The 19,204-nt window shown below is 42.6% G+C and overlaps 1 protein-coding gene across 1 annotated transcript; it reads left to right on the top strand.

Moving 5' to 3' along the window:
* The first annotated feature begins 271 nt into the window (after positions 1-271).
* On the top strand, positions 272-15,579 carry THBS1 (thrombospondin 1). Its single transcript, XM_052782453.1, has 22 exons — positions 272-422; positions 603-697; positions 1,438-2,015; positions 2,570-2,645; positions 2,893-3,089; positions 3,274-3,399; positions 4,942-5,035; positions 5,369-5,542; positions 5,928-6,104; positions 6,426-6,599; positions 6,786-6,913; positions 7,033-7,185; positions 8,281-8,499; positions 9,073-9,180; positions 9,558-9,717; positions 10,118-10,236; positions 10,514-10,748; positions 11,114-11,341; positions 11,486-11,757; positions 12,181-12,278; positions 12,389-12,528; positions 13,220-15,579. Exons 2-22 carry the CDS (start codon positions 628-630, stop codon positions 13,225-13,227), a joined length of 3,534 nt encoding a protein of 1,177 aa, XP_052638413.1. The 5' UTR covers positions 272-422; positions 603-627; the 3' UTR covers positions 13,228-15,579.
* Positions 15,580-19,204: the final 3,625 nt, after the last annotated feature.

Genomic DNA, 19,204 nt, shown 5'->3' with positions numbered 1-19,204 from the left:
CCTCCCGTCCGCTCCCCCGGCCGGCGGCGGCGGCGGCGGCGGCGGCGGCGGTGGGCCCGTCCCCGCCCCCCAGCCCCTGTGGAAAGTTGTCTCTGGCCGCGGAGCCACCGGGCTCCCGCCTCCCGCTTCCTGCCCCGCCGCCGCTGATTGGCCCGCCGCGCGCCGAGGAATGCGAGCCACCCTTTAAAGGCGCGCGCGGCGCCCAGCGCCCGCAGTGTCCCGGCAGCGCTGATCTCGCCGCCCGCCGCCCCCCCCCTCCTCCTCGCCCGCTACCCGCCGCTCCGCTCGCCCCGACGAGGCGCCGCTGTTCGCCCGCCGTCCCTCCCTCGTCGGGACAGTTGAGGGCTGCCCGAGGATACTAGTCGCCGGTACTCGGAGGTGCGGGAGGCCGGAGCCGCCCGCCCGGATCGCTCTCCCCGGAGGTAAGTGCTGAAGCGGCTCCCGCCGCGCTCGCTGTTCCCTCCGAGGGCGGCAGCGGCGGGCACCTGCCCCGTCCCCGCTGCCTCCCGCTGCGCAGCCTCCCCGCCTCTGGGGAGCCGCTGGGCGGTGGGTCCTGGGTGCGACGGCAGCGCGGTGACCTCCTTCCTTGTGCCTGCCCGCAGGCTGGTTCAGAGGCAGACCTCTGCCATGGGGCCGACGGCTGTTCTCTTCCTCCTCCTCCTCATGCTCGGCGTCTCGGAGGCCAGGCGCACTGCAGGTAAGAGCTGGTCGGTGCTGGTACGCGGAGCTGTCAGGGAAGAGGTGGGAGGGGGGAAGGAACCAAAAAACCCACCACTTCTTGGTGTCTCTGCAGGGAGCTGGAGTTGTGCTCGGTAGAGCAATGAACAGAAACTTTTTAACCTGAGCATCAGCTAGTTGGGAACAGGAAACTTTTCTCTGGTGTGGGAATTTCTATAACCTTCAGAAACACAAACGCAGAGACTCCGGGACTTGAGTGCATGGCTTGTCCACCTCTGCGCTGGGCAGAGGAGAGGGGCAACATGATGTAGGAACTGCCTGAAGAAGGAACGGGGCAGTAGCTGCTGTCATGGTGCTATAGAGAAGCTGCTATCAGGCTTGTTGTCAGCCAGCCAGACTAAGCAAGCTGACTTTGCTGCATCCTAGCATAGGAATACTGCAGTCTGGGCTTCTGCTGTCTGTTTCTCCTCTGCTAGAGTCTGAGGTGCCGGAACGGCTGCTACCTCTGTGTGTCAGTCAGCAGGTACCTGGCATTCCTGTGCCGACTGGCTCCTGTACAAGAATGCACATGCACTGCTGCGCAGCAGCTCCGCGTGGGACTGCCGTACCATCAGAGCTACTGTCTGTGCTCTAGCGTGAGGTGCTGTACCTCGCACAATACGTGCCACGAGCCACTATGTTAAGCAATCCTGGGAGATATGTACCTACTCAGCCTCTTCTTGTCCCTTGCTCATGATGCTTGTTCTGATCTCTCTGCAGAGTCTAGGAGCGATGATAACAGCGTCTTCGATCTCTTTGAACTCATTGGCTTCATTCGAAAGGGAGCTGGGCGCCGGGCACCTGGGGTGCACCTGGTGAAGGGACCAGAATCCTCCAGCCCTGCTTACCGCATTGAAGATGCCAGTCGCATCCCTGCTGTCCCTGACTCCAAGTTTCAAGACTTACTAGATGCCATCCATGCTGAGAAGGGCTTCATCCTCCTGGCCACTCTCCGGCAAGCCAAGAAGAGTAGAGGCACGCTGCTGTCTGTGGAACAGAAAGATGGCTCTGGTCATGTCTTCAGTCTAGTATCAAATGGCAAGGCAGGCACCCTGGACCTGAGCCTTTCTGGTGATGGCAAGCAGCAATTAGTGTCAGTAGAGGATGCCTTGCTAGCTACAGGACACTGGAAGAATATCACCCTGTTTGTGCAGGAGGACCGGGCTCAGCTGTATGTGGGGTGTGAGAAAATGGAGAATGCTGAACTGGACATCCCCATCCAGAACATCTTCACTAGGGACCTGGCCAGCAGTGCCAGGCTCCGTATTGCCAAAGGGGGAGTCAATGACAACTTCCAGGTAAGACTTTCACTTATGTTTTTGCCTAGTATTTTCAGTCATCGGCCTTGAAGGTGCATTAGCTACTTAACCAGCCTAAATAACTACAAAGACTTGGCTAATAGGGAGAAAGGGTTCCACCGCTGACTAGTTTGTGTACACCTGATATGGACGACCTCTAAATCTACTAAACTTTAACAATGGAGTTTGAAGGGTGAAGCATTAGATTTGCAGGGATAGAACTTGCTGCAGCAATAAGAAAGCACTGAAGCTTCCAAACAGGTAGTTGTAGCTTCGTTGCTCAGCTTCTTATGAGATTCAGAAATTTGTGGGGTTTTTTTTCCTTCCTGCTTGAAGAGTTGCCAGGTCCTTGTGGTCAAGGATGAGAATGTTAGGAAGCAGGGCTTGTTATCATTAAGGAGAATAAAGCAACGTGCTTCACTTCGCCATCTGTCTGTCATGAAATTACTCATAATGATCTTGCGTCACCTTCAGTGCCTACAGGCTCTCTCCACAGAAGTTGTACTTTCCCTTGCAGTCGCTGCAAGTAGCTGTAATTCTTCCTCTGCCCACAGGGACTGCTGCAGAATGTGCGGTTTGTGTTTGGAACCACTCTGGAAACTATCCTGAGGAACAAAGGCTGCTCCAGCTGTAAGTTTGCAATCTTCTGAATCCAATGACCTATTAAAAATAAGATTCCTCATTACGTTGGAAAGACAAGTTGAAACAGAACTCAGAAGTATGCTGACATGCAAATCCATGTTGCATAAGAAATAAGATTATATTTCTGCAGGCACCCTAATGAACCTGGTGGCAGCTGTTTAGCAGGTGTTACCCTGGAACGATAAATGTACATGGTAAAAAATGCATTTACCTTATGTGTGTTTTTGTCTTTTAGCCACTAGTGTGATCATTACTTTGGACAACCCCATCAATGGTTCCAGCCCAGCTATCCGCACTAATTATATTGGTCATAAAACAAAGGACATCCAAGCAGTCTGTGGTTTTTCCTGTGATGAGCTAACAAATATGTTTGTGGAACTGCAAGGGCTCCGGTCCATGGTTACAACACTTCAAGACAGAGTTCGCAAAGTGGTGAGTGTTGGTTAAATTCATGGTACCTTTCATTAACTGGCACTTAGTGAATGAATTATAACCTGCCCTTTGAGAGCTTGGATAAACAGTAGTAACTTTACTCTATGACTTTTGTGGAAAAGGCTGTTTTCTGTATTAACTTCTAAATACCTTCCCTCTGCTTCACTTCCCTGCCTCCCCCAAGACTGAAGAAAACGAACTCATTGCCAAAGTGGTCCAGATCACTCCTGGAGTATGCATTCATAATGGAATCTTGCACAAAAATAAAGAGGAGTGGACTATTGACAGCTGCACTGAATGTACCTGCCAGGTAAGATTCCTCACATTCATAAATCCTCTGTATATAAATTCATGAGTTGAAATTAACAGCTATTTCTAAAATGACATTCTTTGTTAGAAAGTGAATCCTACACAGAACTGGGCATACTACAGTAGCCAGAGAATTATTCAGTTTATTTCATCCTACTAGATCCCTGGTATAAAGGCAGCTTTCATACAGTGTTACAACAGCAGTATTTTAGAAAACTATACAAAATGTCACTCTGATATAGCTGTTGACACACTTCTAGTTCCTTAATTTGGGGGATGCCTGTATTCTTTATGTAAGTCCATGAGTAAACTAAAAGTCAGCATCAATAGAACAAGTTGATAGTACTGTCAGCTTTGCTCCCTGGAATGCTTTAGATCCACCTTCTGTCCTCACTGAACCTCCTGCTGGCTCAGTAGGGAAAGACATTCTAGTACTCAGTGAAGGCTCTTAAACTTACGGGTTTTTTTCTTCTAACAAATGCTTCTAGCTGTGTCCTATTAGCTGTTACAGATTATATGGAACAGCAATCCCTTCCAGATTTCAGTTTAGCTGTTTAAACCCCAGGATCACCTGGCAAGATATTTATGCTTTGTGTTCCGCTTCTGCGGAATGTTGTAAAAGTACACCAAAACATAGTTTCAGAGTTTAAAGAAACTCTTTGCTTGCTCCCTCTAACTGTAAGTATACCTTAGCTTAGCAAAAGCATCTTGGAGTACCAGTCTACCAAAGAGTGCGTTAACTTGCCTGCCACAGTTTAGAAACGAAAGGCTGAGTGTTTGTACATGTGCAATCCAAGGCATCTCACCAAGTTCTGCATCTGCTTCAATAGGCCTCTACATCTTTTGTCTTGTAGTCAGCAAATGATACTGTGACTTCTGCATTTGCCTCTTTCCTACCAACCCTCTTACTCAATGTTGGCTGTAATTGCCTTAATGTAGTCATTTGCTTGGGGAGATTAAAATAGTAATCATGAGAGCATTCTTCTGACCAAGCTGCTACCTTCAAGAAGCAAAACTACAGGCTGCTCTTTAGCTCTCATTGAGATTGGAGGTGGGTGTCCTTACCCTGCCCACTTGGCTTAAAGATCAAAGACCTCTAAGTGTAAGTTATAGATCTCATGGTTCTTGAGCAGAGTCCACTAAACTCATTTTATCTTTACCATATAATCAGCTTAAATCCATATTAACTGAAAAGAAAGTTGGCTTCTCATTCTTATTTCATTCCCTTAAAGTCTGACCTTACACTTGAGTATCACGTGATAGTCTCTTACTCTAGCCAGCATCTGGTAGCTACTCTTGATCAACCTCTGCAAAACCAAAATACTTCTGCTCTTGGCTGAAAAATAATGGGTGAGAATGGGAACGAGATGAAGTTTGACTAAAAATACCAGTGGTGCATTAGCTCTAAACACAAGGGTCTCTGCTTTAGATGTGCTATTGAGTCCTTTTACGTGCTGCAGAAAAGATCTCTTTATCACTTAACCAGACTCCAAACATTGTTTATATTCAACTTGCTTATTGCAGTTCTCTCAATTCTTTATAGAACTCTGCCACTATATGCCGGAAAGTGTCCTGTCCTCTCATGCCTTGTTCCAATGCCACTGTGCCTGATGGGGAGTGCTGCCCCCGGTGCTGGCGTAAGTACTTAATACCTTCACACTTCTATAACAGTTGGCTTCATCTAGCTAGACACATGCTGCTCTTAAGTATACTGCAACTGGATATAACCTTGCACCTCTGGAGTAAGGTTAGCATGATGCCTCTTTGAGGTTAATCACTTAAGCAATGCATGTGAGCATTGAAACATTTGAGTTCATGGCCTTTATCTTGTACAAGAAAGGAAGATGCATGTGGCTTTTGAGGACAGTTGTGTCCTTCTTTTGTGGAGAGATGGGTGGAAGAAAAGACTATGGAAAAACACATACCTGGAGTCTTATTCAGAGCTGTAACAGAGCTGTATCCCTCTGCAGCTAGCGACTATGCAGATGATGGATGGTCTCCTTGGTCTGAATGGACTTCATGTTCTGTGACCTGTGGGAATGGGATTCAGCAGAGAGGGCGATCCTGTGACAGTCTCAATAACCGCTGTGAAGGGTCTTCTGTACAGACTCGGACTTGCCACCTTCAGGAGTGCGATAAGAGATGTAAGTACTTAATCTACTCACACTGGTAATAAAACACAGGCTGCTTTTATTGGCTTAATGTTAACAGCAAAGATCACCATGTAGCATTGTCACTGGGATGGAGCATTGGCTTTTAGCTTTAAGGACTTAAATTAATTGGGTAAAGGGAGCAGGTAGTTAATGCAGCAAATAAGCATGTTTGGGCACTGCTCCCAGGACAAAATTTGAGGCCAGATTAGTTATGCAATTTCTCTAGTGACAAAACAATTTGATCTGTGATGGTGCTGAGGGTATCCAATATATATGGAGTCTTTGGTACAGTTCTGGTACTGGCTATGTCCTAGGTGTTGTGCAGCTGAAGTCTGTTCTTCAGGAACTATTAACAACAGACATCTCCCTCTTGTAGTTAAACAGGATGGTGGCTGGAGTCACTGGTCACCATGGTCATCATGTTCTGTCACTTGTGGCACGGGCATCATCACAAGAATTCGTCTCTGCAACTCTCCAGTACCACAGCTGAATGGCAAACCTTGTGAGGGTGAGGCAAGAGAAAACAAATCCTGCCAGAAAGATCCTTGCCCAAGTAAGTGTGTCCAGACAGTAACTACTGTTCAGTAGCTTAAAAATGAACTTCCTGAGTAGACTGCTATATAATCTAGTTCTAGTAATCTCTCTTTAAATTTAGAGGTGGGCTAGGTAAAACCTCACAGGTTAGTTTTATCTAAACAGTTTGGTTTCATCTGAAAGTAAACTGTTTTCTATGGCTCTTCCATGGAGTCCATTAATTCTGTCACTGATGGCTGAAGTGCTGTCACTATAAAAGTAATTGTCTAAGTCAGGTAGAAACTAGGTGTACCACTGAATTTAAAGCTATACATGTCTTCTAACTTCTATCTCCCTTTAGTTAATGGCAGCTGGGGACCATGGTCTCCATGGGATGCTTGCACAGTGACATGTGGAGGAGGACTTCAAAAACGTAGCCGTCTCTGCAATAATCCTGAGCCTCAGTATGGTGGGAAGACTTGCATAGGTGAAGCTAGAGGGACTCAGGTCTGCAACAAACAGGACTGTCCAATTGGTGAGTATCCATTTTCCCACAAACATCTGAAGGTTGTGGACAATACTGAAAATACTGATTAAAAAATTTGACGTAAGTCTGTAAAACACAAGTGCTAGAGTTCTAAACCAGCATATCGGCCAAATACAGTATTGCAGCAGCATGGTAAGTGTCCCTCATCTTAACACTTTCTCATTTGTTTCTCAGATGGGTGTCTGTCTAATCCCTGCTTTGCGGGGACTACATGTACCAGCTCCCCTGATGGTTCCTGGAAGTGTGGTGCCTGTCCTGCTGGCTACCATGGTGATGGTGTCCACTGCCAAGACATTGATGAGGTAAGAAGACTAGAGTTTGCTCCTTGAAAGGGAGTGAAAGAAAATGGGAAGGAAGAATAAAATCCTGGTGTTTTATAATGCTAATTATTGTTCTTCTCTATCTCAAACTTGTCTTTCAGTGCAAAGAGGTTCCTGATGCTTGCTTTGTCTTCAATGGAGTGCACAGGTGTGAGAATACTGAACCTGGGTACAACTGTCTGCCTTGTCCACCACGTTTCACTGGGACACAGCCATTTGGTCACAGTGTTGAGGATGCCATGGCTAACAAACAGGTATTGTCAACTTGAGAACTGTTCTGGGTTATGAAATCTCACAAAGTTTGTAAACAACAGAAAGCAGCTATGCATTTCAGGGAAGAAGGACTTGGTATATTTAATAAAATGCCATCCTCTGTGAACAGAGAGAAGGATTAAGCAGTTTCTACTGGAGTTCAAAATGAGTTTCAAAAATTGGTGTCCTCAGCCATGGAGGGTTCAGATGTTATACATAATTTTAGGAGAGTAATTTAATGAGTATTCACTCATGCCAATGGCATCCTGGCCTGTATCAGAAATAGTGTGGCCAGCAGGAGCAGGGAGGTGATTGTTCCCCTGTACTCAGCACTGGTGAGGCCGCACCTGGAGTAGTGTTCAGTTTTGGGCCCCTCGCTACAGGAAAGACAGTGAGGTGCTGGAGCGTGTCCAGAGAAGGGCAACCAAGTTGGTGAGGGGCCTGGAGCACAAGTCTTATGAGGAGCAGGTGAGGGAGCTGGGGCTGTTTAGTCTGGCGAAAAGGAGGCTGAGGGGAGACCTTATCGCTCTACAACTGTATGAAGGGGGGTTGTAGCGAGGTGGGTGCTGGTCTCTTCTGTCAGGTGGCTGGTGATAGGATGAGAGGAAATGGCCTCAAGTTGTGGCAAGGGAGATTTAGGTTGGATATTAGGAAAAACTTCTTTACTGGGAGGGTTGTCAGACATTGGAACAGGCTGCCCAGGGAAGTGGTTGAGTCACCATCCCTGGTGGTATTCAAGAAGCGCATAGACGAGGTACTCCAGAACATGGTTTAGTGGGCATGGATGATGGTTGGACTCGATGATCTTGAAGGTCTTTTCCAACCTAAATGATTCTATGAATATGCACCTTGGAGATATTTTAGTGCTTGGTTCTATTTGAAAATAAATAAGGTTTGAACAAGAAAAATAACGATTAGTGCTAAAACTGCTACTGGAGTTGGAGTGGAAGAAAGTAATGTATAAAGCTTTTTTTTTCTGATTGAAGGATGGCTGATCATAACAAGCATGCATTCTCCATGTTTTATTTGAATCTCTGAGGAAAAATAAGGGATAAAAAGATGTTTCCAGTGGATTTAATTTCTGTGTTGTCTTCTAGGTCTGCAAGCCACGTAATCCATGCACAGATGGAACACATGACTGCAACAAGAATGCCAAATGCAATTACCTTGGCCACTTCAGTGACCCCATGTATCGCTGTGAATGTAAACCAGGCTATGCTGGCAATGGCATAATCTGTGGAGAAGATACTGACTTGGATGGATGGCCAAATGAGAACCTTGTTTGTGTTGCCAATGCCACTTACCACTGTAAAAAGGTAAGTTTATCCTGTTTTCCCATCTACTGTTATAACAGCCTGCCTGTCTGAGAAATACACAAAATATGTTAGGTGTGAGGTATAAAGTAAGTCTCTAGTTAGAGCTATTAAATTATCCTCTCTGCAAATAAAACTGGTAAAATACCCCTCTGTGTAAGGATACCATTGTCAAGATATTGCTAGGAGGCTTTTGTTGGTTTAGATATTCCTGCAATATGGGGAAAAAATGAAGCCTGACACAATTATAAAAGTTTGTTATAAATGTTCTAGGAAGACTCTAGTTTAGGCTATACCTATATCAGCTTTGCTCTGACAGGTATCTGTCTCCAGGGGAAGAAAAAGAGGGCAAGATTCTCAAAAGCAGCTAAAACCTTGTTTTAAAAATTATTTGAACTATGGCTTTCTAAGACTTATCCTCACAGTAGCAACTAGCTAAAATAGAGACTTACAGTAAGATAATACCTACCTGACTGAGGTATTGTGATTTTTGCCTAATGATTAGATCTTACATGCTAAAATCCCTATTGTAGTCATGCCAGGAGTAAATACACCTGTGTACTTTCTCCTTTCTAGGATAACTGCCCTAATCTGCCCAACTCGGGGCAGGAAGACTATGATAAGGATGGGATTGGTGATGCCTGTGACAATGATGATGATGATGATGGTATTCCTGATGACCGGGTAAGACAACACAAAAGAACAGCCTTTGAGAATGTAGCTTTCCCATTCCCCTTCCTAAGGCTGGGGTCTAGCTTCTGACCTTAATCTTGAGAGGACCATAGGACATTGCTGGCACTGACAGCTATCCTAGAAACCTTTAGAGATGCATAACTATGGAGACAAACTTTCTGCAGCTGGCTGAGCTTTGGAAGTGAATCTTCATTTTTATTCAGCCATTCCTACACTCATGCAAGTGACAGGGTGTTTTGAGATAGAAGCATTAACTGTTTCCTTGCCTTTCATTTCTCCTTTTGTATAGCAGTACAAATATAAGCAGAATCTGGTTAAAGCTTTAATTTGACTCTTTTTAAAGCTTGACTTCTTTCTTGCTCTTGCAGGACAACTGTCCATTCATCTACAACCCACAGCAGTATGACTATGACAGGGATGATGTTGGTGACCGCTGTGATAACTGCCCTTACAATCACAACCCTGATCAAACTGACACTGACAACAATGGAGAAGGAGATGCATGTGCGGTGGATATTGATGGAGATGGTAGGTGGCCTCTAATCACTCCTTTAGATGGTTTTCTAATCACAGATTGATCAAAGGTACGAAATGTACCACTGATTTCCTACCAAAATTTCATCCCTGAACACACAAAAGTTCTTCTCTGGTGGTTTCAGGACATAAAGACTACTGAAGTAAGTTATGGCTAATGGAAATTTGCTTTGAAATATACATATTTTTGGCACAGTTAGAATCTAACTCTACTCTTGCAGGCAGTAGGAACAGAAGTGTGTGGCAGAGCTAGTGATGAGTCAAGTTTCAAAGCTTTCAAATGCTGCTCAAAATGCTTTCAAAAATATATCAAGAAGTGTGCAGTGGCTTTATATAGTTCTCTGCAGCATTTAGATGTCTGACTTACATGAATGCACTCTCCTTAATTTTGCAGGGGTCCTTAATGAAATGGACAACTGCCAATATGTCTACAATGTAGACCAGAGGGATACAGACTTGGATGGTGTTGGAGATCAGTGTGATAACTGTCCACTGGAACACAATCCTGACCAGGTAGGGGACTTGCACTATTTAAACAGAAGACTGCTATTCTAAACAAATAGTGTTGTGTACTGTAGAAATTATTTAAACAACAAGTTACAGCTTAAATTTGACTTGTCACAAATCATTCTCATTAATCTGTCAAATGGTGCCTTTATCAAATAACATGCCCTCACAGTTCAAACAGCTGCTAGGTATTTTCTGAAAAGTAACTCTAGTGACAATCTGTGAGACTACTGCATGTACTCATCTCCTAAACATTTCTTTATTTTTTTTTTCCCTTTCTTAGGAAGACACTGATTCTGACCGCATAGGTGATCAGTGTGACAACAACCAGGACATAGATGAAGATGGCCATCAAAATAATCTTGATAACTGCCCCTATGTGCCCAATGCCAATCAAGCTGACCATGACAAGGATGGAAAAGGTGATGCCTGTGACCATGATGATGACAATGATGGTATCCCTGATGACAAAGATAACTGCAGATTGGTTGCCAACCCTGACCAAGCTGATTCTGATGGTAAGATGGCCAGTATCATAGTAACACTTTAAGAGCATCTTCCAATAGATTGATGCTGTATTTTTTTCACACTATTTAAGGTTGGACAAAACTTCCAAGTAACAAAAAGACAGAATGTCTGTACTGCTGTTATAGTGCTCCTCAGGAGTAAGAAGCAATGTAAAAATGACCATGTATCCAAATTAGGAATAAGTTGCTATCAAACTGGAGGGAAAGGGCATTTACACAGTAGCTGTTGTGGCTTCTATAGTGTGTTGGCCACCTGGGCAGTTAGAGATCTGCAATTAAGATTTCAACTCCAAGTTGCAAGACTTGGAAGCAAACAACAATGGTCATATAATGGTGAAATGACTTGTGACCTGCAGGTGATGGACGTGGAGATGCTTGCAAAGATGACTTTGACCAAGACAGTGTGCCAGACATTGACGATATCTGCCCTGAAAATGTGGACATTAGTGAGACTGATTTCCGAAGATTTCAGATGATTCCCCTGGATCCCAAAGGAACATCCCAAAATGATCCAAACTGGGTTGTTCGTCACCAGGGTAAAGAACTGGTTCAGACAGTCAACTGTGACCCTGGCCTTGCAGTTGGTAAGGGGAAAATTTTAACTCTTAACAGGCATTACACTGTTGTTGGTTTTTTTTTGGGGGGGGGGAGGAACTTGAGAAACTATTAAGGAGTTAAGAACTGCAGAAGAGCAGTGCCTAAAACTTTCTTCTTTAATGCCCCCATAGGTTTTGATGAATTCAATGCTGTGGACTTCAGTGGCACCTTCTTCATCAATACAGAAAGGGATGATGATTATGCAGGCTTTGTATTTGGCTACCAATCTAGCAGTCGTTTCTATGTTGTCATGTGGAAGCAGATCACCCAGTCTTACTGGGACTCCACACCAACCAAAGCTCAAGGCTACTCAGGTCTCTCCATCAAAGTTGTGAATTCCACCACTGGTCCAGGAGAACACCTTCGTAATGCTCTGTGGCACACAGGAAACACTCCTGGCCAGGTAAGAGTGGTGCTTTAATAACCTACTATTCTGCACTGTAAGGCAGGCTGTTCTTCCAACAAGTTAGACGCAGGGGGTCTGTATGTGCTGATCAGAATGGCACAGCATTCTTGACAAAGACCAATAATCTTGTAACTATCCCCAATCATACAAAACATTGTAAAAAATTAACAGGATTGTATGCTGCAGATGGGCTTTCCAGCAGCAGTGAATCAATTGTTTCTGGAATTGTGGAGTAGTCTCCTATTAACATATTTAAAAGTAAATTTAAATGCAGTTGATTTCAGAGGAACCCATTACAGAGCCTAATGACTTACTTTAAGCCTTTACTAGTCATAATGATGATTATCAAGGCACCTTCATGTCAAAATAATGGCTATGTTATCTCAGGCCTTTGGTTAATAAAAAAATACTCTTTTGTAGGTGAGAACTCTGTGGCATGACCCTCGTCACATAGGCTGGAAAGATTTCACTGCATACAGATGGCGCCTCAGCCATAGACCAAAGACTGGTTACATCAGGTGAGCATCATCCTCTTATCTTGAGTAATTATCACAAGGAAAGCAGATGACTGTAAAGATGAACCTAACAGCAGCTTGTCATAGATGGCTGACCTATTGCCTCTTTATAGGGTTGTAATGTACGAAGGGAAGAAAATCATGGCAGACTCAGGACCGATCTATGACAAAACCTATGCTGGTGGCCGGCTAGGATTATTTGTCTTCTCTCAAGAAATGGTGTTCTTCTCGGATCTTAAATATGAATGCAGAGGTAAGGAAGACATTGTATTTAAGAGATCCTATATAAATGAATTGGTTCAAGAAAGCTGCTCCCAAGAAAAACAGACTGGATCAAGAAATAAGAGCTACAAGGGAAAGATCACCCATGGATCTTTCATGACTTGATCTAAAGTGAGTTCTATAGGCAGAAACAGGGCATCTTCTGGATGAACTCCTTACAGTTAAAAGTTTAAATGTAAAAAATCTAAGTATATTTCTATCCTGTTATTTCAAAGTATCAGAAATCCATGTTAAGTTCCAGATATGAAATATATCTTGAATCTCCTTTTAAAGTGCTGACTAGAATAAATCAATACAGCTGACAAAGTCCAAGGTGAAAATGCAAAATATTGATTTTTAGCAAGCAAGAGTAGTGTCTGACATGTAAAAAAACTGATTTGCTTAAAAGCAAGCAAAGTAGGTTGTCCATATATTGCACTCTTGCAGTTCAGTGGAGATAAGTGAATATGACTAGTTCCAGGTGCCCTAGTCATCTTAAATTGTGACTTCATTATGTAATGGTTACATAGACTAGATTCTGAAGTCTAACTCAAGAAAGTACATAAGCACTTTCAGTTTTCTCTAACAATATGTTCTTTACAAATGTCTCTAAGGATTAATATCTTAGATGTAATCAAGCATAATACACAAATACTTAAATATCTTATTTTTCTTTTTCACAGATCCGTAATCACAAGGTTACTGGATCCAGAGACTATTTAAAAATGCTGGTATTGCACCTTCTGAAACATTTAGCCTTACAAATCCTGGGACCATTATATTATTCCTTCCTTTCTTCTTTCTGTGTAAATGTGGACTCAAAACACATGATCTGCCTCAAGAGAATGCTTTTGAGAGAATGAAAGTGAGAATATACTTGGTATCTGACCTCTGCTGAAGTGGAAGGAAACAAATGTGTCTTGCAAATGAGAATTGTCTTCACTGAACAAGCACACTTCTTTCAGTAGGAAAGACATTTGTTTGCTGTTTATCACAGTGCAGTGTCACTGCCTCTAACTGGAGGTCCCATGGAGTAGCATTTTGTAAAAAGAACATCTTTGGATGTGCTGTGGACTACTTAAACTGAAGACCTTTCATTGTGTGGGGGAAAAGGGTTTTTGGGTGGGAGGGTGAACTCCAAGTCTTCTTTTCTTTATAGGGGAGAGGAATTTTTTTAATGAGGGCTGTGCTACCTTGGTTTACATCCATTTAGCTTGGAGAAATGATCATCATTTTATGTCATATCTTTCAGAGGAAAACACAGCCTTTTTACTCTATTTGTGGTGAGCTAGATCAGCTGCTCTATTACACAGGACAAAACAGATATTCTAAAGCTGATTTCCATGGTGGGAGGGGGAAAGCAGATAAAAACTGGCACACTGGATCACACCAGCTTTGGGAGAACTGGGTTTTAAAATTAGATTCTGTTTTTTCCTGATTAGATGCAGATCTTTCTTACCTTTAAATGTTTTCTTTCAGATATGGTGCCAGAAAGCACTGCCATCTCAGCTAGCACTGTGCTGTCCTTTAGGAAACCAGCATGTGCTTTACCTTTTATGGTTAAAAAGGCACAAAAATAATAGTAATGAAAACATTCCTTTTCTACATGCCAGAGATGCTTTAAACCCCTCACTTCTTTGGAGGGAAGGGGAAGGGGCCTGTAGATATAAATACTGAAATTGCAAAATATTTATTTTTACCTATCCTTGATGTTATAATGACTGAGAGATTATTGATTAAAACAACAAGAAATGCGTCAAGACTATCCACCTAATCATTGTTACAAGTCTTCACGACTAAGATTGTAAATACAGATTATTTATTAACTCTGTTCTATATTGAAACTAGAGGGGTTTTAGTTGAGAAAAAAAATCTTGTCTGGAACAGATAGTGGTGATGTATTTGTTACAAAGAGCAATTTTCCCATAATGACTTTGAGGTGCAGGGAAAAGTGGCAGGGTGAGGAATGGGATGTTTGTTTTTCTCAGTCTGAGCTCAATGTTGGCTTTTCCTTTCTTTGTGCAAGGCAGTTGGTAGCCTAGCAGGCAACTGTTGTGCTAAAACTCAAGTCCCTTTAGCTGGTAGCAGTTCCTGTGCTAGAGATGAGGGAATGCCATTTACCATCTTAGTGGTTATTTAGTGCTGGGAAATGTCTGCAGGGCTTTAGCACTGGTCAGTGGGCCTGACACAAAACTACAATACTTGCCCTGAGGAGATGGCACAGAGAGGCACAATGACCGCAATCAGTAACCATTCCAACTGGCTATTAGTGCCGCTGCACACTAATTACTGTAACTAGTGATGTGCAGCTACAACAGAAGGAATTCTTCACGGACTAGACAGAATTTCAGGATGCTCCTTGCAAAAGAGGGAGAGGGCTTGGTGTACATTAAAAGACTGTTTTCCCCAACAGAAGGAGCAGCATCCTTATACCTATCATATTTCCTTGTCTTTTCAAAAAAGAAGAAATGAACACAGTGAAAGTTTTACGTACAAATATTACCTCATTGTTGTGTGACTGAGAAAAAACCTTTGGATTAAGCAGAGTTCAAGTGTCTAACAAACTTTAAAGCTACTGTAGTACTAAAAAGTTAATGCTGTACATAGTCAAAATTTCTCTGCAGAAAATGTATTCCCAGTAAGGAAATAGCATCGGAAAAAAAAAATGTCAAATACAATTTCTAATGTTGTGTTATATTTTTTTCCTGTCATCTTGTATACCATTGCTTGTATTTTTATAAATTATTTTTCTCATTGCCATTGTAATAGTTAATCACATAACTGTGTAGATATGCTATTTAAATAATTTATCATGAAATGCTACCTGTAGAGTTAGTATTTCTATTTTTATAAAATGTTTGCACACTGAACTGAAGATTTTTTTTTTGCTTCCCTCCTCCCAATGTTTTTGCTAGCATAATTTTCTAAGAACATGCTTTTTTGTAAACATTTTTAACCATTTTCCATTTTAAAGTTGTCTAAGTTGTACAATAAAGCTTGTTACATACAAAGAACAATAAACCAACAAAGACATTTATATTTACACCTTTGTGCTCTAGTTTTATTCATGTTTTGTAATACTTCTGTGGATGACAGAGATGTTACATCAAATTAGGCTTCAAAGCAAGACAGCTCTACACTCTTTACATTAAAACTATGCTGAGGGGATGCACCTGAGCTTTCACCCCAGGTGTAACAGCTTGTCCACCCGAAGGCACTTCAGCAGTTAGGTAGCATGGACAGCTGGCAAATTTGATTCTGAAGGCTTCACTGAAGACTTCTGTAAGTCTAGACACAGCCATGCTGCCCTTGATGCAGCCAGAAGGCAAAACACTCTTTGAGGGATTTCAATCATCCCCAGCCAGGCCTACCCCCTATTTCTTTCTTTCATGTGAAAAGAAGAGCATGATGGCTATCTGCAGGGGCAGATAAATATCTGTTAATATCTCTTTCAGACTGAGACTGGTAGTGTGATCAAAAAGCTGATGTGTGTTGTAGTTTAACCCCAGCTGGCAACTAAGCCCCACACAGCTGCTCGCTTACTCCTCCTCGAAATAGGGGAGAGAATGAGAAAAGTGAGAAAACTGGTGGGTTGAGATAAAGACAGTTTAATAGGTAAAGCAGGAGCTGTGCATGCAAGCAAAGCAAAACATGGAATTCTTTCACCACTTCCCATCGGCAGGCAGGTGTTCAGCCATCTCCAGGAAAGCAGGGCTCCATCACACATAACGGTTACTTGGGAAGACAAACAGCATCCTTCTGAATGTTCCCCCCCCTTTCCTTCTTCTTCCCCCAGCTTTATATGCTGTGAATGATGTCATATGGTCTGGAATATCCCTTGGGTCAGCTGGGGTCAGCTGCCCCAGCTGTGTCCCCTCCCAGGTTCTTGTGCACCCCTAAACTACTTGCTGGTGGGGTGGGGTGAGAAGCAGAAAAGGCCTTGACTCTGTGTAAGCACTGCTCAGCAGTAACAAAAACATCCCTGTGTTATCAACACTGGTTCCAGCACAAATCCAAAACATAGCCCCATATCAGCTACTATGAAGAAAATTAACTCTACCTCAGCCAAAACCAGCACAACATGGCACTGTATCAACTGCTGGAACATGCTGCTAAAAATAAGAGCAGTTAAGACTAGTTGCTCGGTCTTTACTTACAGCAGCAGTTTGTCTCATGAGCCCTTTAGCAAAGCCAGGTGCTATATTAGGAGTGCTAGATATCCACGAGAAGTATATTTAGGGGGTCCTGCAGGTATACAAAATTAATCTTTACACCTCCTTTTCCTGAGGATGAAGAGTCCTGTTCTATGAAGTTCTTTTTCCTATTTTTCTGTCACTAAACTTTTGAGGACAGTCCTCTATATTTTATTTTATCGCACTGAGAACAAGGAGAAAAAAGACAAAGAACTCCTGACCTGTTGCTTCCAAAATATGAGTGGCTGCTGAATTTCTTGTCTGCTTCAATTCTCCGGAGAGAGATGTGGTAGTCTCTTGTAGGAGTGCATTGTCAGTGTAACCTGTCCGATCTTATCCAGGCCTGCTGTACCAAACGTCCTGCAGTTCTGGTCTCGAACTCTCTTCTTGCCTCCCAGGAGCACCAAGAACAGCGAGAACTACAAAAAAAAAAAGAAAGTTCCCACCTGGAGAAATCTCTTTATGGTACTTGCAGGAAGAATGAGATACTCCGGATTTAGAAAGCCAATCAGTTATATGAACAGATATATCTATATATGGATATACGTAGGTCTTATCAGAAGTTTAAAAAAGAACTGCTGCTGATATGGGGGAAGACAGCCTTAGCAGCCGATTCCAATGACCTTGTCTGAGCCCAAGCCAAACTTTCACGCTAATTTATTGCATGCATTTGTGTAGTTTATATCAGTGTATTATCTGAATCGGGGATGATACATGCCTTAGAATAATAATGGCAAGCCATATGCCTTGTGTTAAACCATAGGTTAAGTCCACCCACTTGTTGCTTGGGGAGCGTGAATACAGTAGGACAGAAGAAAAGGCTATAGCTGAGGTAAGTTAGGCCTGTGCTTGCCCAAAGAAACAACTGTCAAAGAAAAACTAAACAGGAAGAGCACGGAAAATGGCCACACTTCACAGGGCAAAAACTCCACAGGTGAAGCCTGTGGGAAATATGCTGTTCCCAGCTCCCCGGAGACTCATCGGTGGGACACGTAAGCATACCAACTAATGCATGCCACTTCTAGTGTTATTGGATACTCGGCCAACCTTTTTGCATAAATAATCTGTGAGTTTCATGCTATTGCAGAGAGTGCAATGTTTTCTTACCATAGCACAGTCTTCTCAGAGCCCATGCAAATACAGTACCTTAAGTTTTCAACTGGTCATCTGCATCAAACCTATGTTCAAGAGGTGTAGTAGTTTAACCTGAAGATATTGATAATCTATGGAGATAAAGACTGAGATAACCGTAGGAAGATCTGCATCTTAACGACAACAGTGCATTTTTTACTGATACTGCCATGATTTTGTAGTGAAGTCCATAGTATGGCAATTGGCTGATTTTCAACATAAATTCATTTTGGAAAGGATTGCTATGATTATAGAAGAGAGCATCTTAATATACTCACAAGGAGAGTTCTAGCTCTTATTTCTCATCTTTTCCAAGAGAGAAAGAACAGGTGCACAAAGGTGTATGAATATTTAAGCGGAGTTATGACAAGAGGAAGAGAACTCATTAGAGAAAAGTGTTAGGAAAGCAAAAGCCTTGCAGATAAAATCTTCCATAGGAAATCCATAAAATTAGGCAAGTATCACAGAAAAACTTGGCTTTTCAAATTTACACGAATCCCAGGAAACCCAGCCATCATTTGTCCTTACTTTTTCAACTCCTTTCAAATTCAAGAACTGCTAGCCTAGGCAACACATACAAGAGCTAAACTCAGTGCTGCTTAGACACTGTGTCAGTCTGCCTTGATGACTCCACTCACAAAATGTGTATGGAGAGACCATTTCAGTGTTATTGTAAAATTAGGGTAGAATGCCTCTGGCAATACCCTTCCCACCAAAACTATGCATACCAAATACACAAAGCAAACAATAGGAAAATAATGCCATAGAACAGTATTTCCACAAGAAGAGAGCAAATTTTTAAGTGGGAAAAAAAAAGTTCTGAATACAGAATACCTGCCTATAAATCAAAATTGTTCATGCGCTTTAGCATTCTAGAAATTCATATACACGTGAGTATTCCAGTTTGCTGGGTTTTTTTAAAGCATAATAGATAAGGTACTGCAAATTCAATTGCAAGCAGTGAACTATTTCACATAGACTTAAACGACAGGGAGCCTTTTATTCTGACTACTGCACCTGGATTCCAGCCAATCTCTCAATGAAACGTGTAATTGGATAACTGTAGGTTATAGCATTAGTAGTATTCAAGCGCCTCTATTCTATTTAAAAAGGAAACAGTTTTCCTGACCTTTAAATCTCACTACAAATAAAAGAGCAATTATTTCTCAATAAATACATCTGTTGAAAATTAAAAAAAGAAAAAAATCAGTTATTATTTTTCCTAGATTTCAAAAACCTTCCTAATTTAACAACTTCCCAAGCATCTGCCAAGCTACCTTGTCTTCTGTGTCTATCCTTCAAACAGTGAGATTCCCAGATGTAAGGCTCTTTTTTTGTAACTGG

Source organism: Harpia harpyja, chromosome 3, assembly GCF_026419915.1.
Source record: "Harpia harpyja isolate bHarHar1 chromosome 3, bHarHar1 primary haplotype, whole genome shotgun sequence".
In the NCBI taxonomy this organism is placed as follows: Eukaryota; Metazoa; Chordata; class Aves; order Accipitriformes; family Accipitridae; genus Harpia; species Harpia harpyja.
This window is presented reverse-complemented; position numbering and strand designations above follow the sequence as displayed.